Genomic DNA, 25873 nt, shown 5'->3' on the forward strand with positions numbered 1-25873 from the left:
GTTTTTGCGGTTTATTTATAATGAAATTTTTCAACTTTTTGTGGAAATTGGAGGGACAACGTTGCCATCAAATTTTCATTCTATTGTTTTTCATTTTATTTGAGAAAGGCTATTTAATTTCTTTTCTTTTTTATATAATTTTAACTATTTTTTGAATAAAAGGCAAAAAAAAAAAAATCACAATTTTAGGACTAGTAATCGGTTGCTGTCTTTGGCAAAAAAAAATTGGTTGCTGTCTACGAAATGATACTTAAAAAATTATATTTTTATAAAGTATAACAATTAAAATAAAACATTAAAAGATAAAGGAAAATTTGGTTAAATGGAATTTTTAAATATTTTAATTTCTAGCATCAATTGTTTCCTAGCCATATGAGTACTTTTTGAGCAGTTTTTAACTGACACATAGTGTTCATTTGTGTAAGTTTCATTAAAAAAATTAAAAGAGAAAATTTTATCAAAATTTTAGGTTATTTTCTTTAATGCATATATGCGTAGAATTGTTTTATAATTTAAATTAGCTTATGTGTATAATTTATACATGCATTAAGTAAAAGAAATTATAAGTGACAAATAAAATGTTTAGTTATGCATTCAAACATTATGTAATCATCAGTTAGATTGAAAAAGAAAAGGACTTTTATACGGCTGAAAGTGTACATATAATGTGACAAATTAAGTTTGCATGATGAACATAACATTGAGTGTTGGTAATTGGTATGTTTATGTTTGATATGAAATTCATCAAACTGAGTCATGCAATTGACAGAAAAGTTGAATGAAAAAATAAAATCAAAGTTTTAGTGTTATGTATAGTTTTCTTAACTTTCACCATATATCCTTTTAATTTGATACAGTATAAGATTATGGCTATTTTTCTTATAAGTAATTAAAACTTCATTAGCTTGCTTCAACATTTAGACAATCCACAATAATATTTGTTGCTACCATATTCGTAGCTCCGAATTTTTTTTGTCCAAACAGTGGATAAGCAATTGTACATAACAAATATGCTACCATATTATCAGATCAATGAACAAAATACACTAGAACATGTTTAATAGTAGATAACATATGATAAAAATTATCCATAAAGAATATTAAGTAGTCAGAGTATAATCAAATTTTATCATCTCCCCCATTTGAAGGCAATCAGTCTCCACTGCCATTCAAGAAAAGCCACGAGAGGGCTTCTTTGAATCGCCAGGCTTCTGCAACGAACGATGATTAATAATATGGTGTTCGACAGTCCTCCCCGCTAGCGACCTTCTACTTCTCTAAGAATAGCAGCCATGCCTGTAACCTTGCAAGAAGAAGAAAAATTTTATATCTAACGTGTATTATAACTTCACTTTTTTAAAAAAATATTAACATTATTTTGCACAAGAAAATCAGATCTCAAAAACATGTAAAGACATTTCATACACATCTCAAAAATTAAATAATTGAATAGGAATGTATCTGAATTGTTTATAAGATGTATCCAAGATGTATTCAAGATATATCTCTAATGTATGTGGCGTGCTGAAAAAGCTAGGGCGCTGATGCAAGACTGACACTTATGTAGGACTGACGCATGCCACATGTATCATTTTTTATTAAAGGAATACAAATGTAAAGTAAAAAAGATAATGAGTGAAAAGAATTTAGAACTTAAATTTCTTTCAAAAAATTAAGCATATCTAGTAATTTTTTGTTAATTGTGAATTGTATTCCATATTAAGGCCTGTGTCCAAAGCTGAAGCCCATGAAAAGGCCACACAATAAATAGCAACCAAAAAACAAATCCAAAAAAAAGCAAATGGCCACAAAAGAGTAACAGATAAACCATACAACACAGATTGCCTGCCATGGCTGCTACTATAATTAAAACTTTAACTCCACATTTTGTTTCACCAAAACAGATTCTACTCTCAAATTATCGGAAGCCCATTTCAGATTCAGTTTCATACTTTGGTAGAGCGCAAGGACAAGTTTCAGTTTCTGTTTCTTTCAATCCGTCGGGCAATTTTGACGTTTCTTTATTTGATGATGAAGAAGGTAAGTAAGTAATTATGGTGTTTTATTCATTTAGCATCTTTTTTATGCTATTTCTTAATGGTTGGTGACGAACATGAAATTCTATAAGAGTCTTGTTACAGCTAGAAATTGCTCATAATCATAATATGTTAGCTTTTGCCTCATATTTATATATATATATATAGAAGTGGAATTGTCCGTCAGTTGTTGAACAAGACCTTTTCAATTTGCTTATTTATCTGACTCGCATGGATTCTGCATTTTAATTTATTTAATAAATGTTTATGGTGCCTTTTCTTCAAATAAAATATGTATAATCTGGTAGGGATGCATATAGTTCTAGGAAGCGCCCATATGGGCAGGGGCGGAACTGAAATTCTACAGGTTGGCTAATTTGTACAAAATAAAATTTGATGGAATAATTGTATAAATATTAAAATTAAGTAACCATATTCTTTTAAAAAAATGAAACTTGAAGGGTAATTTTACAAAAGAATAAAATTTGCGGGGACGGTGGCTACCTCAGCCAAGGGGCTGGTTCCGCCCCTGGATATAAGTACGTGAAATGGCATTTTTGGAAAAAAAAAAGTAGGACTTGGGTACAGCGGGAACACAACAAATTCATTTTCAATATATATATATATATATATATATATATATATATATATATATATATATATATATATATATATATATATATATATATATATATATTATTCATATGAAAGCTTTAAAGAAGCAAAACCTATGAATAGATTGTCATAACTTGCATATTTTATCAAAAAGGAAATTTTTTTTTTTTACATTCGTAAGAAATGCCGGAAAGTTGGTAAACCATTCACATAGAACTGTTCTATTAGAACGGTTAGCTTGCGCAAAAGAATGCAATTCCCTTGCTAAGTAGCAGTTCTGTAGTAGTGCAGTCCGGTTTTTTAATTAGTGGTTTAAACTTTGCCTTTCTGGTTTTATTACAAATTTAATTTGGGTTTGCCCTGCTTAAATAATCCTTCTTAATCTACAGATTCACCAACTATGGAGCCTCCAATGCCTCCAACTCAGGGTAGATTGGATGTTGTTATTGATAATGATGTTATTCGTAATCTCGATTTATCCCCATTTAACAATGCAACCGGAATTACTTCACCCGCATCAGGTAAGATCATCAAAGCTACAAACGTTTAAACACATTATGTAATTTTCTATTTCATAGCCTAAACTTAGTGACATCACTTCGGATCTGATAGTATCATGTTCGAACCATCCTCTTCCGGTTGTATTTGACTGATTACGCCGTGCTAGCTGCATTATTAGCCCGAGTGCCTGACAAAGTTTTATCATAACTGTGATGTAGCCGAGCCTAAAGATTATCTTGAACGAACAATCGGATTTACCATAAATTACACGAGAGAAGATCCCCGTGATCCTCGAGAATTATCGGAATTCCCTGATATAAGGCTTTGGTTCGTGAGGCTTGATGCTATGTATCCTTGGTTGCCGGTATTGTTAGATTGGAGAGCAGGGGAGCTTGCTCGTTACGCAGCCATGTTAGTACCTCACCAGGTAGTAATTCACCTATCGTCCGATATATATAGGTTATCGAGAATAATTTGATTGCCTGACTAATTTTGGAATTTGTTTGTGGAATGAGCAGATGAATATGAAAATGGGAATCGTATTTAATCCTGAGGCAGTGGAATTGTTTATAATGAAGAAAGTGTTCATAGTGTATAATTGGTTGAAGCAGAATAATATTCCAAAGGCTAGATTAAAAACTAGTGACATGGCTAGGATGCTTGGATTTGGGATTGGAGATGAACTTTTTGACTTGATTGATTCGAGAGCTGAGTGAAGCCGATCCGAGTTAGCGCGTAAAGATATCATATTCTGATGATTGATGAGTGTGAATTGAAATTAATTTAGAGAAGGAGCTGCAAGCAAAATGTTTCATGTCAAGACTCTGAGAAGCTGCATTGAAAGGTTTTTCTGAAGAAAATTCAGTAGACTTCAGAGCCAAATTGTGCTTCAATATAATTAGCAAGTTTAAAATTATGCTTTCTAATATCCATATTTTACTGATCAAAACACATTAATACCATAATAAAATATTAATATTGGCATGAACATAGAAACTAATAAAATTGCATAATGTAATGTCAGTTATCCTTGCTTCATTAATGTTAAAATTATTTTGTTTATTATATTGACTTTTTATATTCTCTTAATTGATTAAGTACTATATTTTATAATACAAAATTAAGATACATCAAATATTATTAATTCTTAATTATTTTTTTAATTTTTATTGAATCTGAGTCAAGCTCGAGTAGCTTGCTTATTGTTCGAGTTCGGAGTTTGTGTAACACGCTCGAGCTTGACCTAACGCAGACTCGGCTCGGCCCATTTACATCCGAATTCTAATAAATTTTAGGAATTAAACATTTAAACATTCATTTACTCAATTGAATTTCAAAATTTGAAAAATAAATGCAAAAATGCACTTAACATTCAAAAACTCCTTATCCCAGTTCTTAACTTACATATAAATATCAAAAATAATAAAAGTTTAATCTGAAAATAAAAATAAATCATATGTAAAAATAATAAAAAGCAAGCTTGGCCCAAAAGGGACGAACATTTGCCATTTTCAGTTAAATTAAATCCAGAAATCGTCTAAATAGCAGACTTCGTACTTCGGCATAATTGCAAAACTGCCGATATCCAATAATCAATACATGAAGAATTTCTGTTTAACATTCTCTATTGATATCAATGTCATTATTGTTGGAACCATTTCAAAGTGGTTATCTTTCTCTCTCATGCTTTCACTCAAATAGAATATCCTAATCGTCAATAAATTTTTTTCTTTCTCTTCGACTGCCATCAATATTGTATTCTTGTCGTTAACAGTAGCCATTTTTTAATTGCTTTATTTATATAGAATAAAATAAATAGCCGACTCCTCTCATCTTTGTTTTTGGTTGTAAATATATCAACGGGACACATCAATTTCAATATATATACGAATCAAGAATTAGACATAAATTAAGTAGATGAAATCATTTAGAGATTATATTAGTTTTTTTTTTGTTTTTTTATTAAGGTTGTCTTTCTTTTTGAAAGTTTTGTTGCTCTTTTTCCATGAAAGATTTTTTGTCCCCTTTTTATGAAGGGTTGATGAGTCTGTTAGACAACAAAGAATTGGATTCTTATTATGGTAGAGCAGGTATGTAATTTTGATTTTTATTTTTATAAGACGATCTGCGAATAAGGATTTGTATATTTTTATTAGAAAACGGTTAAACCATTTCCAAATTTTTATATTTGTTATAATTGTTCGATATTATGTAAGATTATTTTTATGTCAAAACAAAAATTTGAAACCATTTCCTGTCACCTATCACATAGTTTGCATATAATATTATTTATGATTTTTTGCACATAAAATTCTAATCTTTCATTTTTGCGATTTAAATAAAAAATTAAAATTTAATATAAAAAGTTCAACTTTTATTTGACAGTTTCTATCAACAAAACATTTTTCTTCATTAAACGATTTTGTTTTGGCACTTCCATTGAAACAACACTGGATTGGATGATGACTTCGGCTATACAATATCAAAAAAATAAAAAGTTGAACTTTTTTGTTTAAATTTTAAACAATTTACTTAAATTGCTACAAAGGTACTTCGCAAACACTTTGGGGTATTCAATTTTATTATTATGGATTTCAAGATTCTGGAATATGATGAACAAGATTTTTCCCTTATGTTATTTTATTCATTACATTCTTATTGTAAGTAATTTTGTAAACATTTAATATTTGATCAAGATACGCTTTCTATTTGGGGAGTTAAATCTGCCCTCTTTGCCAAGGAATTTATGGACAAGGAACTTATGCGAAATGCTAGTCAAATTTTTAATTCTGCCTTTAGAATTGATACTAGCATGAAGAAGAAAAATTATGATAACAAGAATTTGAAAAAAAAAAACTCTTCTTATAACTATTGAAAAAAGAAGGGGCATCTAAAGGTTGATTTATTGGAAAAATCTAAAAAGTAAAAACTATCAAGAGCATACTGTTAAAGCCAACATTCTTGAAGATGAATCAAATGAGGACCATGTAAAAATTTGGAATTTTCAAGTGTTTACAGAGTGAATTGAAACTACAGCATGTTCTGCTTAGAGAATTGGTCAGAAAACCCAATAACAACTAAAACTGGCAGAATGGTAAACTGGTTCTATAGCCGGTTCAACCCGATGACCCGAATGCAAAATCGATCAAGAGTAAAGATAAGAAAGTTCTACAACTGATTCAGTCTAGTGAACCGGCTGTATAACCGGTTTAGGTATAAACAAGAGTACAATATTTTTTATTTGACATTTTAGGCAGATACATGTTGTTTATATCACATTTGTGCCAATTTTGATTAGTTTTCTCACTACAATAAAGTTGATAGTTGAGTTGTAGCTATGGGCAACAGTTGTATGTGTAAAATTTAAGATATTGGTTTAGTTAAGATTTAGATGCATGATGGAAGAGAGAAAATTTACCGGCGTTTGACATTTTCTGAAATGGGTAGGAACCTCATCTCTCTATTTATTTTAGAAATTTATGGGTGTGAATTTTATGACATGAATAGGGTTTTTTGAGATTTTGAAAGACGATGTGGTGATATTGAAAGCTCATAAATTTGGTTGCTTATATGAGATTGATGGACCTGTTACGACTTAGTCGTACTAAGGTTTTCACACCGAGTTGTGGTGCATGGTTGATCGATTTGTTTAAGTAATGATATGACTCATTGTAGCGTATAATTTGCTGCGGAAATAAGGCAATGTTCTGCTTCAGTTGATGATTTAGCAACCATTATTTGCTTTCTTTAGCCCTAAGTTATCAAATTTTAGCTGTGACAGATGCAAAAGCTTGTTCTAGATTGATCACTAATGGAATTGGCCTAGTCACTATCACTATAAGTGGAGATTAGAGGTGAACTTTCTGCCCGGATGTAGATGTCATAACTAAAACTTGTTTGTAGGTCTCGCGATATTCCTTGATAGCACCCTGATGTTCATCAAGTGGATTGTGCATGAATATTGATACCTTATTAATTGGGTATGAAATACCATGCGAGTCAACAATAATTATTGCATACCTTTCACGAGTCTAGAGTAAAGAAATGAGTTTGACAATGCGGTTTTGAACTAGAAATCCATGTTTAGAGTTCGCCGGTGTAGAATTAATTCCTTTTGATGTGTCTGTATGCTTTTGTCCAAAATATCACAAGGGGCATTTCTCTCTCATGCGGATAGGAAAAAATTTGGAACGAAAGAGCGACCAGTTGGAGAGGAGTGGAAAGTCAAGATCGTTTAGTAAGCAAGCAACCAGGCACGCCAACATGGTCAAGAGCCTAGCTTTCGAGACAACTCCCTTCTTCCAAAATTACGTGAAGACCAAAGGAGCCGGAAACTCCAATTAAATTCCATTCAGGTCATACTTATCTTTATCGAAAAATTAAAAAAGTTATACAAAGATTTTGTCAAGTCGGCTCAAATGGTATTCATTCATAGAGATCTAAACTAAGTTATTCTATAACTGGGGGCCATAGCAAGTTAGGTTAGGGTATAGAATTGTAAGCACGATAGGAGGTATTTGTTGAACTTATATTATTAAATATTTTATTAGTTTGTTGTACGAATGATTTGGCGTAACCGTTAAAGAGCGGACTAATATCTAACTAATTAGGCAAATTCCATGGTCGGCTATTGGTAACAATAACAATTGCTGCTTGCCGGACCATTCTAACCCTAAAACAAACATATGTCGACCATGGTAGGAGTACTCATGCCCATGTGACGATGTACACCAACGCATGTGAGAGCCTCATAACACGCAAGTATGGGAAGCCATTTATAGATGGAGCAAGAAAATGATGGTGGACACCACATTTCTAATTTTCTGTCTACTATGTCTATACTTTAACACAAATGCAAAATTTATATAGCGATGACAAATTGCAAGAACTTTCAATGTCTGTTATGGATTTTGTTTGTATTACTTTGTTTTCATGACAACATGTCTTTCTAATCTATGCGTTGACAATCTTGTTCAAGTTGCATCTCCTTCGGGGACCTTTGCTTGTTGCTTTTTTAGAGGTAAAGCTATTTAATCTATAAATTTTAGGTTTAATGCAATTTAAATCACAAAATTTAATGTAGAAAATAAAATATATTTTTTAGAAATTAGTGAAAGTAGTTATTGATTTTCAAACTTTGACATCAAAACACTGGCCTATTTTTTATTTAAAAAAAATGCCAATTTGAACATAAAATATATATTACGGCGATAAATAAATAAGACAATCGAGGCTATTTTTTTATATATAGTATATACATAACTTTTTGTTTGAAAGGTGCATGTACATAATTAGGAGTGTGCAAGACATGACCGTAACCGATTTTATAAACTGAACCGAATTGAAATAGTAGTTCGGTTATTATTGTTATTCTATTGGGTTCGATTTTTTATTATTAAAAATCCGAATTGAACCAAACCGAAAACCGAAGTTAGTTTATATATGCTATCTGTTTGAGATATCTTCATACTTAATTTTATCATGATGGTTAAATGCCTTGTCAACGCGTCCGAAGACCTACGTTCGAAATATTAAAGTAACGGTAAATTTGACGTACTATCCACTCCTTTCGTCCCAATAGAATTGTCCATTTTGAGAAATTTTTTTATCCCAAAACTCTTGTCCACTTCTAAAAAAATAACAATGTTTAAACTTAATTTTCTTATATTACCTTTATTTAAAATCCACTAATAAAATTAGTAAGTAAATTGAAAGTGAATCCTACATTAAATAAAGATACGATAAGAAAAGTAGAAAAAAATTAGAAAATTTGTAATAATAATTATAACTGTGCGATAAAGGTAAAGTGTACAATTCTATTAGCACAAAAGTAGTATCTGTTTTTAAAAACTGCAAAACATAAAACTGAAATCTTTGAGTTTCAAACCCATGAACTTTCTTAAAGATGCTTGGCGCGTTTCCCACTGACCAAAAGAATGCTAATCTATATTTTTTTTACATTATCTGTATATTTATATAATTAAAATAATCACATGAGCATTCTTACAACTCAAATAAAATACTACATAACTATTAATTTGAAAGATAATTTTTGTTAGTTTTTCAACTTGAATAAAATATTTAAATTAAAAAAACATTTTCATGAGTTTTAAATTTAAATAAATTGTTTATTAAATTTTTAAAAGTTATTATTAATATATTTTTCTAATTAGTTTTCTTAATTAAATAAATTATTTATTTAACTAATTTAATTTTTAAAAGCTTTTTGACATTTTTTTGTATTAATATTCAAAATTAAATTATTATTTAAATTAAATATTTACTTGATTCCGCGTAATTGCGCAGACTTACGACTAGTTTATTATAATCTATTTTCCAATAATTTTGATTCCAGAAATCCGATTAGTTTTAGATTTTATGGTTGGTTCAGTAACCGAACCGACTAATTGTAGTACATAACTTCAACATTCTCAAAAATGAATAATACAACTTGAATTACTTTTAGGGTACTTGGATATTAATTTTTTTTGAATTCCGATCAGGTAAAAGAATTAAAATTTCAAAATTATTTTGTAGGTCAAACCCATCTTGAAGTTCCTGAATATTTACAGTTTGTTTAATTGACCCTTTTTGAAATGGTCTCTATTTAATTCCTAAACTCAATTTATTTTGCATTTAATTGACCGAGTAATTTGCATTATGTTTTCATTTTCTCTCTCATAATTCTCCTTGTTTTATATTTTCTCTCACTTAAAAAAGTTATCATCTAGCTAGCGATTTGAAAGAAAGATCAATCAAATTAAATCTGTTTCAAGTTTATGATGTTTATTTCAACTCGTAATTAATTCTAACCAATTAATTCAGCTATAGATCTAAAATATTTGCAGTAAAATAGATTTCATCTTGATAACTGGATTTCTAAAGAAAAAATATGTAAAGATATTATCTACTATATATCTTTATTCTATTTATTATTCTTCTTAATATAAGACTAAATTATTAGTTTTACATGCAGTAGTTATATGAATATCTTTCATAGTTGTTTCATAATAAAGTTTTATGAGACAGTTTATATGAATGCATTTCATAATTATTTTTATAATTGTATTATAAAAGTATATAACGCATGTTTAATGAGACAATTAGATAAATTTATTTGGGATATTATATTGGTACAATTATAAATTCGTCACTAAATTAGTTTTTCATCGCTAAAAGGTTGAAATCCATTGCTAAATCGAAATTTTTCCTTCGGTAGTTTGTTGTTTTCTAGTAGTGAGATGGGGATAAAATTATAAATTTTTTGGACAACTGAATGGAAATGATAATAAATTTTAATACTTGAGTGGAATAGATTGAAAAATAATTTGAATTTTGTGTACTTGATTTAGAGCTAGGTTTCGTTTTAGGGTAAAAGGGAAAGAGATGAAAGAAATAAAAGTGAGGCTGTTTTAGGTTGTTCCCACAACAAATGAAAAAACCTAGGTTGATGTTTCTTTTACTTTGGTTGGTTAGGGCCAATTTTTTTCGATTTTTTGAAAATATATTCAATTCATTTAAAAGTTATAAATTTATCCAAATTTGACATCGTAGTAAATTTATCCATTTTATCAAAATTGATTTAATTATACCTACAATAGCAATTGAATATGTAAAGTATTTTCAAAATTGAAAAGAAAATTGTCAATTACGATGCCATATGATTCTGATAAATTAATTTCGAAAAAAATCAAATCGATTTTAAAATATTTGATAGATTTTCAACGAATTAGTCAAATTTGGATAAATGGATAATTTTTTTAAAAGGTTTGAATTTATTCCCAAAAACTCAAAAAGATTGATCATTTTAATACCATTTGGCCTAAAAAGAAAGGTTTATATCTAACATTTTGAGGTTTGAATGTAGCAATTCATATAACACATTTTTGAAATGCACATTCATGCTTAATACATGCATGTAAATCTGTACCAATCAATACATATATATTAATAGATGCTGCACACTTTTGAACTAATGAATCTATAGTTTATCATGAGCCGCAATTGATAGAACTGCAGTGATTTTCAGTTCTGAGACATAGAAGTCGTAGCATTAGAATGATGAATAATTAAATATTTATGTGAAGTTAAAACTATATATTATATCAAGTAAACACAAATAAAGGGAAAAGTGGCCATTAAGAGATTGCATTGTTTAGTTGTTACCAGACATAATATCATAAAACGTGTATATATCAATCTTAATTACATTATATTAATAACTGAACTGGTCCACCTTCCTCTAGAAAAATGTGGTGTCCATATGTCGGTCCATCGATTTTAATTTCTTCACTTTTAGGTATATGTCTTTTAGATTTATTCAATATTAATACAGTTTGTTAACCCAGAACAAAAACATGCACTTTACATTATGAAAATAACACTTAGCTTTTTGTTTTATTATTTTTTTTAAGGCCAGAAATCTTATAAATAGATACGATATAGATTCATAATTGTTTTTAAATAGTAAAATTCTCCAAGACAATTTTGTTTGTATTGATATCTGATTATCTTCTCTTTAAATATAAAGGACAAAGATCATTGACATATTCCACATATTGCTCTAAATTCACTATGAGGAGCTTCCAAACATTAAATTATGTAGTTCTAAACTTAAGTGATATTGTCTAATTTAATTATTAAGTATAATTAGCAACATAATTAAGTGGCTCTAAAAAATGTTTTAAAAAGGTGAGTTAGCACTGTTTTTTTTATTTAATTATCCAATATCCTAATTATATTAGATATGGCCAAATGTATGATTTATCATATTAGGCTCGGTTAACTTGAATTTAAAAAATATATTTAAAATAAGACCTAATGCCTTAAAAACTCCGACCTTTTAACCCCTTTTCAATCCTACCATTACGTTGAAAACTGGTCAATTTTACCCTATTTCGTATTTTATCGTTCAATTGTACCTCAATTTTTTAATTTTTGTCAATTTTTGTCAATTTTTTTACCTAAGTGATGAAATCATTCAATTAGCTAAGTCTAAAGGTAAAATTAACTTCATTTCCATTCAAAAAAGTACAAATAAATCTTTTATTTTAAAAACTAACTAAAAAATCATAATCAAACTAAAACTAATTTAAATTCTTAATTAATTTAACTAAATCTAAATAAATTTTAAACACGTACAATTAATATATGCTAGACATGGAAAATGTTTTTAAATTTTTTCCAAATGAAAAATACGTCAATTTAATATTTTAGGGTACAATTAAAATACAAAAATACGAAATAGGGTAAGATTGGTGATTTTTCAACATCAGGGTAGGATCGAAAAAAGACTAAAAGGTCGGAGTGTTTTAAGGCATTAGGCCCCAAAATAATAACTTACATTGTTAAAAATAATAAAATGAATCATTCTTACTAATGTGTGCGACTTTTGATATATATGTGACATTTTATTCACGTTGAACAAATATAAACTTAATGTTATAAGAAAATATATATAAATTGAATCTTTTATCAATGGCATATTGTGTTGTCTACGTCAGCACGTAATTGATAACGAAACAATTAAAATTTATTAAAAGATAATCTATTTGTCATTTTTAATGACGTAGGAATCATTTTATTAAAATAAAAATATTTCATTAAGCCCTAAATTAAAAATCGAATCAAATACAAAAATCTTATTCCATTATATACTGATTAACTGGCGCATCAGCAAATTTGATAGCTCATTTGTTAGCTCGGGCATCGATTTCTTACCCTGATTATTTTGTGTGGGATGTTTTACCCCCAAAGTTTATTTGTAACGCTCTTATAATTTCTGAAGCTTAATATAATATTCTTCAGTTTCAAAAAAATTTATTGGTTAATCTCTATTTGAGCATGACAAAATTATATTATTAAAAAAATTAATTAATTTTTGATTAAATTATAATAATTTTGTAATTTTAGTTCTTGGGGATAGTCATATCAGTTTTTAATTTAATTCCAGTTAATACATAAACATATCCATGAAAATTTATGAGTTTGTTCCAAGATTATGATACTGATCATACGAGCAAATTGCAATCCAGTTGATAGTTACAAAAAGTGTTTCAAAAAGTAACATCATGATGTCGGTTTTGTATTGCATTTGTTTTATCATATACTGCTACAATTAGCAAATACTCAACCTAGGATATTATAAATTAATCAATCTCCAACTTCTTTCCTCAACCTAGGCATTAAATGATGGATTAATTAAGGAAACGTCCAAAAAGTTAAAAAAAATTAACACGAAATTAGTAGTATGATTTTTCAATATATGTACTTTGATAAAATATCCACATAATTAGGGGTTATTTCATTTTATAATTAAATTAAGATCAAATCTCAAGAAACAATTGTTTAATCAATCTAAGCTAGAATATCTCTTCATGTTTAAGAGACATTTGCCATGACCAATAATAATATAGCACAGAGGTGAAACAACCTTGACAACTTGAAAAGTTACTATGTCCAACAGTATTAGAATAGAATAGAGGCTATGTTTGGTTCATGGAATGAAATAGTATGCAATAGAATAGTCATTCCATAAGTAATGGAATAGCCATTCTTTAGTTTTTGAGAGGAGTACTTATTCCACAAAATCATGGAATAGCAATTCCGTGAAATACCTATTCCGTGAACCAAAGCAAAGAATTTTCTTTCTATACGGAATAGCTATTCCATTCCGCACCTATTACATGAACCAAACATGGCCAGATATCTAAGAATACCTGAGATATCTATAATCGAGTTTTTATATTGTCGGGATACAAACACCTAAAAATAAACAGACCTAGGATTGTGTTAAGAAGTCAAACCTACACTTCAACTGAGATTAAACTACACCTCACCGAACTAAAATAAAATCAAAATAAGAATAATCAGACATTACTTATCTAACAAAACGACCTGATAACATATACAAAGTGTTTGCACCATTCATATCTACAATGGCGTAGCCAGAAATCAAAATTAAAGGGGGCAAAATATAATTTTTTTTTTATATAATATACAAAATTTGAAAATTTGTTAAAATTAAGAGGGTCGATATATAGTAATTGTCTAAATAACATGATAATTTTTTTTTAAATTACTTAGAAAATCTGTCTTTTTGAGAAAATAAGAGAGGCAAATGCCCCTCTTACTCTTTATGTGGCTCCGCCACTGCATGTCTATCACAAATTTTTGTGTGAACCAACTTCGCCACATAAGATTATGAACTATACACTCATCATGTGACACGTGATAATAATAAATATGATAACTAATTACTAAATATTATATTAACTAATCATATTTTAACTATATATTAATGTAGTATTTAATGATTAGTTATCACATTTATTATTACCACGTGTTATACAATGAGCGAATAGTTCATAATTTTATGTGGCAAATTTGGTTTACACAAATATTTTTATTAAAAAAATAACACAATTATACGGCTCGATAATCACTTTGAAGATTGTAAAAAAATAATTGTGAGTTATAACCATATTATATAAAATATAAATCCTTCCTAAAATAAGATTCTAACTATTTTTCTTTTTTATATTAAATTTTTGTCTTTTTTTTCCTCTTATTGACATGAGTGTTGAAGTGAACGGCTCGAATTTTTTCGGTATTTTTATGACCTCTGTTTCTTTGTCTTTCAGATTATTCATTAAAGCTTGGTGATTTATAACCAAAAGTAATTAAGACATACTTAGGCAAAAATACCTAATCTTGACCTAATTGCTTCTAGTCGACATGGTAAATTACTGTGGTTCTTATTGTCTGTATTCCGTGACAGGGTAAATATTGTTTTTGAGTAATTATCTAATGCATTGGTTGTGCCATATCATACTTACAACAAGCCAATGAGCATTTGCGATAGAGAATTTTTTAATTATTGTTTAATTTTTTTATCTTAATTTTTCCACATGGCTAACGCATCATTGGTTTGTTGCACGGATGACATGCCGCATCGGTTGTGTACAATAATTTTTCATTGTTTTTTCTTGCTCGCCGACGGTTAAGCATACCTCGTGGCTAGTTGCAATTGGGCCTTGGCTAGTTCAGTTATTGCAAATTAACTAAATCAAAAGTCAAAACCTTTTAATTAAATTTATAATCAAAATATTTATATAATTGAATTTAACCAAACAAAATGGAGTAATTGTTAGAAAAATAATACGAAATAGCTTTGAGGCGTACAAGATTTGCACTATCTTGAGTGTAATATTGCCCAATGTGAAGCAATTTACCCCAGGATACAACAAAGCACAAAACTCTCTCAACGAATATGTGAAGCGATTATTTTCAGTAATTAAATTTGCACAAAAGCGTTTGCTTCTTATAGACAATGAAGAGGCATTATCAAAAGTTATCTTTTATCATAAAAGGTTACGTTGTTTGATCGTAACTTTTAACTATGACAGTTATTTATTTCAAACAAATAACTGTTATAAAAAGAGATTAAAAATAAATAAACAACGTTTATATGCCAAATCAAAGCACAAGATGCACTAAAGGTCCAAGTGCCTAATTATAATTGAACTATCAAAATAGTTTATATACAAACTATCCAACAATCCCCCACTAGTTTGTATTATAAACTCAGCTTCACTATAAATATAGTGCATAAAAGAAGGTATCTCATCGATTTAAACCTGCTCTTAGTGAAATTATTTCAAAAAATTCTAATGAAGTTAATGGTGTCCTTAGATTAAACCATTACTCCTAATTATTAGAATTAAAAATATTTCACACACTATATTTAATTTACTCAAAAGAGGTTTTTTAACTGCCTTAGCACTATTATGGCCATGTGCTAATCAATCCCAGTTTCGTGAATATGTACAAGAATAAAAACCCTTAAATTCTTGTTGAAGCGGCACCACTTTATATTCATATAGGTAGAGTATCTCGACTAAATTGTGTACTTGAAACAAAACACATCTTATCAACTCTATTAAGAGTGTTATATACTCATCCTCAAATGTATTTGAAACACTAACCTGTGCGTTACAAATGGAACTCCTTTAAATTAGTGTTTAAAACTAGTACACACCAATAACTTGTTATTACCCCTTAAACTTTAAAATTACTCATGATAATTTAAAGTAGGGTTGCTGTTATTTGTACTTAGTGGGTTTGAGTTAGTCCCATTGCACACGTTGTTCTCCAAACTAAGTCTCTTGGAAGAGGTTTAGTAAGGGGATCGGCTAAATTATCTGCAGATTTAACATATGTAATTGTCACTACACCACTAGCGATCAATTCTCTGACATACTCATGTCTTAAGCTTATATGTCTAGATTTTCCATTATAAATGTTACTATAAGCATTTGACATAGTAGCTTGACTGTCACAGCGTAAGGAAATAGGTGGCATTGGTTGTGGCCACAACTCAATTTCTAACAACATATTTCTTAACCACTCTGCTTCCTTACCTGCAGCAGCCAAAGCAATAAATTCGGCTTCCATTGTGGAATGCGAGATACAAGTTTGCTTTTTAGAAGCCCAACTAACAGCACCACCAGCCAATGTAAAAATCCAACCGGTCGTAGAATTATTATCACTAGCACTGGTAATCCAACTTGCATCTGAATATCCTTCCAAAACAATAGGAAAATCTGAATACATCAGATTTAAATTTATAGTCCTTTTTAGGTATCCGAATACCCTTCCAATTGCTTTCCAATGATCAACATTAGGACTACTTGTAAATCTTGAAAGTTTGCACACAGCATAAGCAATATCAGGTCTAGTACAATGCATTGCATACATTAGACTACCTATAACACTAGCATATTCTAATTGTTGTATTTCTCTTCCATTATTTTTTATAAGTTTTACACTAGAGTCAAATGGAGTGCTAAATTCTTTGAAATTTAAATGTTGATTTTTACTCAACAATTTGTCTATATAATGCGACTGACTCAGCATATATCCTTTATGATGTTTGGTAACTTTAATTCCCAAAATTGTATCTACTTCACCCAAATCTTTCATTTTGAATACTGAAGTTAGATACCTTTTGGTTTCATTTATACCTTCCATATTTGTACCAAAAATGAGCATATCGTCAACATATAGACAAACAACAACTCCATAATCTCTTGTAAACTTAGTATAAATACATTTATCAGCTGTATTATGTCTAAAATCAAAAGACAAAATTGCCGAATCAAATTTCTCATGCCATTGTTTAGGAGCTTGTTTTAGACCATATAATGATTTAACCAGTCTGCATACTTTATTTTCATTTCCATGTAGTATAAAACCTTCAGGTTGATGCATATATACTTCTTCTTTTAAATCGCCATTTAAAAATGCAGTTTTTACATCCATTTGATGCACAAAAAGTTTAAAAATGGAAGCTAATGCAAACAAAATTCTAATAGAAGTTATTCTTGCAACAGGTGCATATGTATCAAAATAATCAACACCTTCTTTTTGTGTAAAACCTTTAGCGACTAATCTAGCTTTAAAGGTTTGTACACTACCGTGTGTATTGTGTTTTTTCTTAAAGACCCATTTACAACCTATAGGTTTAGATCCCTTAGGCAAGTCAACCAACATCCATGTATTGTTAGACATTATTGAATCCATTTCGTCATTAATTGCTTCTTTCCAAAAAGCTGAATCTCGTGAAGCCAATACTTCAGAAAATGTTTTCGGATCACTCTCAATGTTTAACAATAATGGAATTTTATTAACTACTCCATATCTGCTCCCTTCTACAAGAAATATTAATGATTGAGAAGATATAAAGTTAGGATCAATTATTTTTTCTTTTCTAGATCTTTCACTTCTTCTAGGTTCAAAAGGTTCACTTGGTTCTTTTCTTTTTTCTTTCTGGACTAGAGTATCTGTTACTTGAATATTTTGATGATATGAATCTTGTCCAACATTATCATTTATGAATCTGTCTTCAATAAATGTAACATGAATTGATTCTACAATAACATTAGTTTCCAAGTTTAGAAGTCTATAAGCCTTTGAATTTTGAGCATATCCAACAAAAATACTCTTAATTCCTCTAGGACCAAGTTTTTCTCTTTGGTTTGGCATTTTATAGAATGCTAGACACCCCCACACTTTAAAATAATTTAGATTAGGTTTCCTTCCATTCCAAACTTCGTATGGTGATATATGATTTCTCTTTGAAGGAATTCTATTATGTATATAACAAGCGGTAAATAGAGATTCACCCCATAAATTTAATGGTAATTTAGCATTCATTATCATTGAATTTACCATATCAACTAGAGTCCTATTTTTCCTTTCCGCCAGTCCATTTTGTTGAGGTGTAAAAGGTGCAGATCTTTGATGAATTATTCCATGTTTTTTACAAAATTCATCAAAATCAGTTTTAAAATATTCGCCACCTCTATCACTTCTAAGTATTTTAATTTTCTTATCCTTTTGGTTTTCTACAACAGATTTGTATTCTTTAAATTTTTCAAAAGCTTCATCTTTTGTTCTTAATAAGTATACATAGGTGTAACGTGAATGATCATCTATAAATGTTATAAAATATCTTTTTCCACCTCTTGTTAAATGTCCATTTAATTCACATAAATCTGAATGTATTAAGCCAAGAAGTTTTGTTTCACGTTCTACCTTAGGAAAAGGTTTCTTAGTCATTTTTGCTTGAATACAAATTTCACAATTTTTAACATAATCACGTTTGCACAAAATATAGTCATTATGTGACATGAATTTAATCTGTGCATAATTTAAATGACCTAATCTAGCATGCCATAAAGATGAAGACTCAACAATATAAACAGAATTCATATTTATTTCATTATTAATACTAAACTTGAACATGCCATCACAAGAATATCCTTTGCCTATAAATACACCATTTCTAGAGACAATAACTTTATCAGATTCTAAAACAATTTTCATTCCCCTCTTGCACAACAAATTTGCAGAAATCAAATTCCTTCTAATTTCAGGAACATGGAACACATTTATGAGAGTTAGTTTCTGTCCAGAAGTAAACTTAATCTCAATAGTTCCTTTTCCCACAACTTTTGCAATATTTTGATTTCCCATTAGCAACTCTTCTTGATCTTTCAACTCTTGGTAGATTTTAAATAACTTCCTGTTATTAGAAACATGAACTGTTGCACCGGAGTCAAGAAACCAGTCCACATGTTGTATTGCAGCAGCCATGTTTAACTCAGTAATCATTCCAATATGCAATTCTGAAACCATAGCAACAAGTTCCTTTTCGCTGTTGTCTACCAAATTTACTTGACCAGAATTTCCAGCACCATTTGGTGTTTTTGACATGTTTAAACCTGTGAGTCTTGTTCTGCATTCTTTTGCATAATGACCTTTCTTACCACAATGAAAACATGCCCTATCTTTTTTCTTATTCTTTTTAAAAACACCAAATTTTTTCTGAATTTTAAGATTATTATTTTTTCCAGAATTGCTACTAACAAGATTCACATCAGAATTCAACTTTGAATTCACTTTTGAATTCAACATCAAAGCATCACGAATACGATTTTCACTTTCAATTTGAAGATGTGTTTGAAACCTTTCAATTGTGAAACTTTCCGGAGAATGTAAAATTTTCTTTCGAAATTCATTCCACGATGGAGGGAGTTTAGACAATATAGCACCCACTTGAAGAGAATCGGAAATTTTAATGTCTAAATCCCTCAATCTGGAAACTAAAATCTGAAGTTCATGTACTTGATCAATGATGGGCATGTTGTCAAACATCTTAAATTCAAAATAGTTAAGAGCAAGAAATTTATCTGTACCTTTCTTCTCATGTTGATAATTAGTTTCCATTGCAGCCCATATTTCTTTTGGTGATTTCAAAGTTGAATACAGATCATATAATCTGTCCGTAAGAGAATTTAAAATATGACCACGACAAACCAATTCATCCTCTTCACGCTTTTTCCTTTCTGCCTTAATTTCTGCAGTGTCATCTTCCTTTGATTCTGGCATTGATTTCAATTCAGGATCCAGAACATAAAAAATCTTCAAAGCAGTCAATAGAAACACCATCTTATCTTTCCATCTTGTAAAATTCGTTCCATCAAAACGACTCAATTTCACATCTTGATTGTTGAATAGTTTGATAGCAGCACTTGAATCCGCCTCCATTGAATATTACACTCAAATTGTTAGAAAAATAATACGAAATAGCTTTGAGGCGTACAAGATTTGCACTATCTTGAGTGTAATATTGCCCAATGTGAAGCAATTTACCCCAGGATACAACAAAGCACAAAACTCTCTCAACGAATATGTGAAGCGATTATTTTCAGTAATTAAATTTGCACAAAAGCGTTTGCTTCTTATAGACAATGAAGAGGCATTATCAAAAGTTATCTTTTATCATAAAAGGTTACGTTGTTTGATCGTAACTTTTAACTATGACAGTTATTTATTTCAAACAAATAACTGTTATAAAAAGAGATTAAAAATAAATAAACAACGTTTATATGCCAAATCAAAGCACAAGATGCACTAAAGGTCCAAGTGCCTAATTATAATTGAACTATCAAAATAGTTTATATACAAACTATCCAACAGTAATTTTAGCTGGTCTGGTTATCCCATTTTTCCAATAACTAAATAACTTTTAAACAATAAAACAATGATTTATTATTAATTGCTCATTATATACAAATTTATAAAAAAGTTTAACATTTAAATACTATAAAAAATTATAAAAGTATTTTTAACTCCTAAAAAATTATATATTATGATTTGATTAGCTTAAAAATTTAAATTAAAAATCAAATCTAAACAAAAATAAACTAAGTTTAAATTTTATTTTATTTCAGTAAAATAAATTAATTTAGTTATACACGAACATTTCACAACCCTAACTATAGTTCACAGGCGGTGGCCGACGTGGCGCAGTATACATGTCATCTGAGGTTAAAGTAGGACCAAAGATGTAGACGTCCACGTGGAATAGCCGACCAATAAGACAATTGGGCGACAGAAAAAAATAAGCAAATGGCAATACATTACACTCCGTCATGGAGTGACCTTCAACGTTGTTTGTCATCAACATCATATTTACTCTTCTTGTTCCCCTATGGTCCCACTTTTCTCTCAATCATTTTGCTGATGTGGCGGCATCCTATTCCTCCTTCTCATTTAATGCCACAACTCCCTCTTCTACTACTTGTTTTGTTTTTTTTGCTTCATTTTCTTCTCAAAACCATTTATAGTAAATTTAATATTGATTTTATACTTGAGATGAACTTAAATACAATTATTCTAAAAAGAAAAAAGAAAAAAAAAACTTTAAAAGTAATGGATCTGAATGTGGTGCTTGTACATATATAACTTTAACATAGTTATGATCCATGCAATGTTTTGAACGTATAATGTGATCAAGATAATATGAGAAAAATTACTAGGTTAATTACATCTTCATGTTTTTGTAAAGTAAAAAGTTGACAAGAAAACAAAAGGGGCAATTGAGAATTTATTGGAGAAACTATATGCATATCAATGATTAAAGAACCGGATCGAACCGGCAAGTAATTCAATTGATTGAACCTATGACGGACACTTGTACGGTCCGAAAGTGATATAAACAATCAAAAATTTGGTCCAATCAGATTGGACCGGATTAAACTGATGATTGAATGCAAGTTGCGCCATGAACCATAAAACTATATCCAATTTAATCTTTTTTTCATTTTACTCAACCAGTGATCAACTAGCGGTTAAACTAAATATTGGCAACCACACACCAATTTGGTTTTCACTATACTGATATATATATCAATGCATATAATAAAATGGGAATTAAAAAAAAGACGACAAAAGGGAGAAAACAATCAGTAACATAAAGAAGAAAGACGATATGAGACAATTAAAAGTAAAAAATTAAATAACGCTAAATAAAATTAATAAAATTTATGGTTAGAAGCACCCGTCCATTTATTATTTTGGTTCCATATATATAAGATTTGATTTGTCAAGGAGTCCCATCTCTCCTTTTACAATCTGCCCCACCAAAATTCACATGCTATATCATAAGAGTAACAACATAAATTTATCTAATAGCAGTCTGAATTTGATTAATCAGTAAGAAGGTAAAGACCCTATATATATATATATATATATATATATATAATTGTAGCCATATATATGATATGCTTAGTCTTTTAAGCCAAAAATGGCAATTAGTCAAGAGAAGAGACATACAAAATCCAAAAGGTTGATGGTACATGAATGCATATAACCAATAAAACTTTGATAGGTTTCATATCAATTGTCTAATCCAAACCCAAACCCAAGACCTAGTATCTCTTATATAATGTTGAATCAGACAAACTAGACATTGCTCGATCTCTCTCAACTTCTAAAGTTGCTTTTGATAAGAAGTACAAAAAGAGAAGCAAATGGAGTAACTAGCTAAAAATATTTCTGTATGTTTTTCAATTAGAAATCTCATGATAGCCTTTTTTGAACTGCAATCTATTCATTAAATTAGCAAAGACCCACAGAACTCTTTTTCCATTATTGAATAATAAGGAAACCCTAATGAATGAATGATTAGTCATTTCTTATGGACAAAATTAGAAAGACAAAGGAGAAACACAAGAAAGTGGAAGCAAATCCCCCTCTTCTTAAAGTTCATGTTGGCTGAGAGTGGGCCCTATAAACCCTACTCTTATTCTTATATTTATAAGGGTCATCACCTCATTCTAATACATTCATATTCACAATCTCAATCTCCTCAAGATTCAAATTTTTCAAGAGAGTTACAGTCAGAAGCATAAAAAAAATAGAAACATATTAGAGTACCTTTGTAAAATCTTTTCTTCAAATGAAGCCTTCTTTAGTAGTTTCTATAATCTTTTTCTCCATTCTTCTTCTTCTCCTTCACCAAGTTAAAGGTATGCTATAAATTTATACATTTCAAGAACATGCAAAAAAAAAAAAAAAACCGTTTCGGGTTCTGATATGTATGTTTTGATCTTTTTGTATAGGGATTCGATTCGAAAAGGGATTTATGCAAGTTGATCATCAGAAAGAAGTACCACTCAATAACGTTCGTATTATATATATACTTTCTTGAATTTCTTTATACTAATTTCATTTTTTCTTGTTCTTGAAATATTGATGGAATATGGTGCTTGTTTTCTATCTATGCAGGATGTGGAAGAGAAGAACTCGTTAATAAAAAGAAACAGTGGTGTTATTAGTGGAGAAGTTACGATCTGCAAAGACGGACATTGTAGTACAGGTAGCTTGAAGACAAAAAGCTTATCAGTTTCTAGAATTTCCAAGAAACCTCATCACCATTGGTTACATGAAGATTACTATGGACCTAGACACCATAAACCTAAGCACCATTAATATAGTTTTTGATCCAGTTAGCTAGGATGATTGTCTAATTACTAGATTAATTAATGTTTCTGGACCATGTTTGGTTGTTAGAGAAAGTTAGGAACTGATCCAACAGTTAAAATAAAAAAAGTTCAAAATGAAACTATTAGAATAGTTGTTGTATTTCATGCATGTAATACCAGCAAGAAAAAAAATTTGTTCCCAAAGAAACTGATCCTTATTACCATTCTTAACAAGTTTTTAATCACTAGCGGATCCATAATTTTTTTTAACTCAGGCTTAATTTTTAGCTTAATTTTTTACCTTTAAGCAACCCGGAATTAACCTTTATCTACCTCTGAATTCACTCGTAGTTCCGCCCCCGGTTTTAATAGATAGTTAAAAAAAATTGGGACTTTGTTTTTGGTTCGCTTTTGAAGTTCAAATATAAGAATCAAGAAACTGAAGTGGTTTTTGATATCTATGGTTGCAGGAATTAATAGAAAACTTACTACTCTGACTGCCTCTTCTTCTACTTCTACTTCCACTGATTCCTCGAAGGTTGGTTACTTATAAATTACTACATTTTTTAAAAACAAAAGACAGAAAATTACTGAAAAGCTGTAATTTGTTCAAATTAATTAATCAATTAATTTTGTGATTTACTTACAGAATGGGGAAAATGGAAGAAATATTAAAGCTAAGCCAAAGAGCAAAGGAATTCATGAAGAAGAAGAGAAATTAAAAATAAATTCAGCATCAAATGGTGAGCAACAGAAGGTGAGTGATCATGATGGTAGCTTTGTGGATATTATGGATTACTCTCCGGCAAGAAGAAAGCCACCAATACATAACTAAAGTTGGAGACAAGGAAGCTATAATAGCTATAGAGAGACGGGGGAATTCTTTTTATTATTTTAGGAGAATAAGAAATGAGATCAACAAAAAGTTGAACAGCATTACAGAAATGCTGCAGGTTTTTTTGTACATACTTTATTTTATTTCCATAATCTCTAATTTTGATGGTTGATTACTAAGCTTTTTTTTTTTGGAGTTCGGTAGTTGCTTTGGCGAACAAAGAATCAATTCACCCCCTCAACTTGTCACGAAATATCAAATGAATCATTTTAGAAGAGTTTGGGTCAAACGAGCCCACAAATTAAAAAAACCGGATCAATTCAACCTGCAACTTAACAAAACCGAATCAAATTCACCCTTCTGACACAAAAAAGGAGAATGAATTACCTAATTATAAATAATTAATCCTAATTTAATACTAATTAAATTTAATTAAAATTCGAATTAAATCTAGTTATTCTAATTAACAAATAAACCCTACTTAGAAACATATCTTCTCTACCTCACCACCACCATCATTCCTCTACCTCACCGCCACTGGCGGCTCTACCTCACCACCGCCGCCGGTCCTCTACCTCCACTACTAGAAAACTGTGTTTTAGCAACGGATAAATCCGTCGCTAAATGTTTTTAGCGACGGATTTTACTAAAATATATTAAATTTAAACAAATATTAATTTAAAAAAATATTAATTTTTTTATTTTAAAAAATAATTAGTTAAAAAGAAAAATAAAAAAGTTTATTACAAATATTTTTGAAAAAAATCTATTTATTATGAAAAAAATAATTATTTTAGTACGCAAGAGTAAATATTTTTTCTTTTTAATTATATTTAAATATAATATATATAGATACAAAATAAGAATTTTAGTTGGTTAAGATGGAGTTATGCGTGGGGAAATTTCAGGGTTAAAGAGGATTGAAGGGGAGCAATGGAGGGGATGAGTGACCTACTGGAAAGTTTGCGAAAATCATAGGGTAGTGACGCTGGGTGACCTATCGCGGGTGGATGGATGACGGTGGCGAAAGATTAAATAATATAATTCGATTTACGATTTAATTAAAAAATTATTTTTTTATTTTTTTTAAATTTTAAAAAATTAGTGACGAATTCAAATCCGTCGCTAAACTCCATCACAAATTTTTAAAATTCTGTCGTTAAATTATTTAGCGACGAAGAATTTAGCGACAGATTTAATTTGTCGGTAATCTGTTGCTAAACATATTAGCGACGGATTTTGGTCATTTCCGTCGCTAAATGACAAAATTTTAGTATTGCTCCACCACCATGAAAGGTAAAAAAAAATAATATCAAAAACAACATTTGATTAAAAAAAACAACATTCATATCCACAAGCTTCCACTTAAACATTCAAAATCTAACACAAACTTAAAAAATTCGTAATTGATTTGAAAAGTTTAAAATTGTAAAAAATTAAAAGTTGGTATCTTAAAATTTCTAAAATTATAAATTTGAGTTAAATTTACGAAACACACTAAAATTTATATTTCTTTTAATAATTAAACATTCATTTAATATTATGAAAATATA

General features: G+C 29.5%; 2 protein-coding genes across 3 annotated transcripts; both read left to right on the plus strand.

The window, feature by feature from the left end:
• Positions 1–1784: 1784 nt before the first annotated feature.
• Positions 1785–4217, plus strand: LOC126668491 (protein CHLORORESPIRATORY REDUCTION 6, chloroplastic). Its single transcript, XM_050361685.2, has 4 exons — positions 1785–2040; positions 3041–3172; positions 3371–3579; positions 3671–4217. Exons 1-4 carry the CDS (start codon positions 1851–1853, stop codon positions 3866–3868), a joined length of 729 nt encoding a protein of 242 aa, XP_050217642.1. The 5' UTR covers positions 1785–1850; the 3' UTR covers positions 3869–4217.
• An 18557-nt stretch (positions 4218–22774) lies between these two features.
• LOC126664673 (uncharacterized) lies at positions 22775–24499 on the plus strand. 2 transcript variants are annotated; one of them, XM_050357179.2, is made up of 5 exons: positions 22775–23029; positions 23123–23169; positions 23289–23379; positions 23956–24023; positions 24135–24499. In XM_050357179.2, the coding sequence occupies exons 1-5, from the start codon at positions 22960–22962 to the stop codon at positions 24318–24320; spliced, it is 462 nt and encodes a 153-aa protein (XP_050213136.1). In that variant the 5' UTR covers positions 22775–22959; the 3' UTR covers positions 24321–24499. The 2 variants fall into 2 exon arrangements, with proteins under 2 accessions (XP_050213136.1, XP_050213135.1); XM_050357178.2 differs by having other exon boundaries at positions 22787–23029; positions 23123–23184.
• Positions 24500–25873: the final 1374 nt, after the last annotated feature.

This window comes from Mercurialis annua, linkage group LG1-X (genome assembly GCF_937616625.2).
Source record: "Mercurialis annua linkage group LG1-X, ddMerAnnu1.2, whole genome shotgun sequence".
Taxonomy (NCBI): domain Eukaryota; kingdom Viridiplantae; phylum Streptophyta; class Magnoliopsida; order Malpighiales; family Euphorbiaceae; genus Mercurialis; species Mercurialis annua.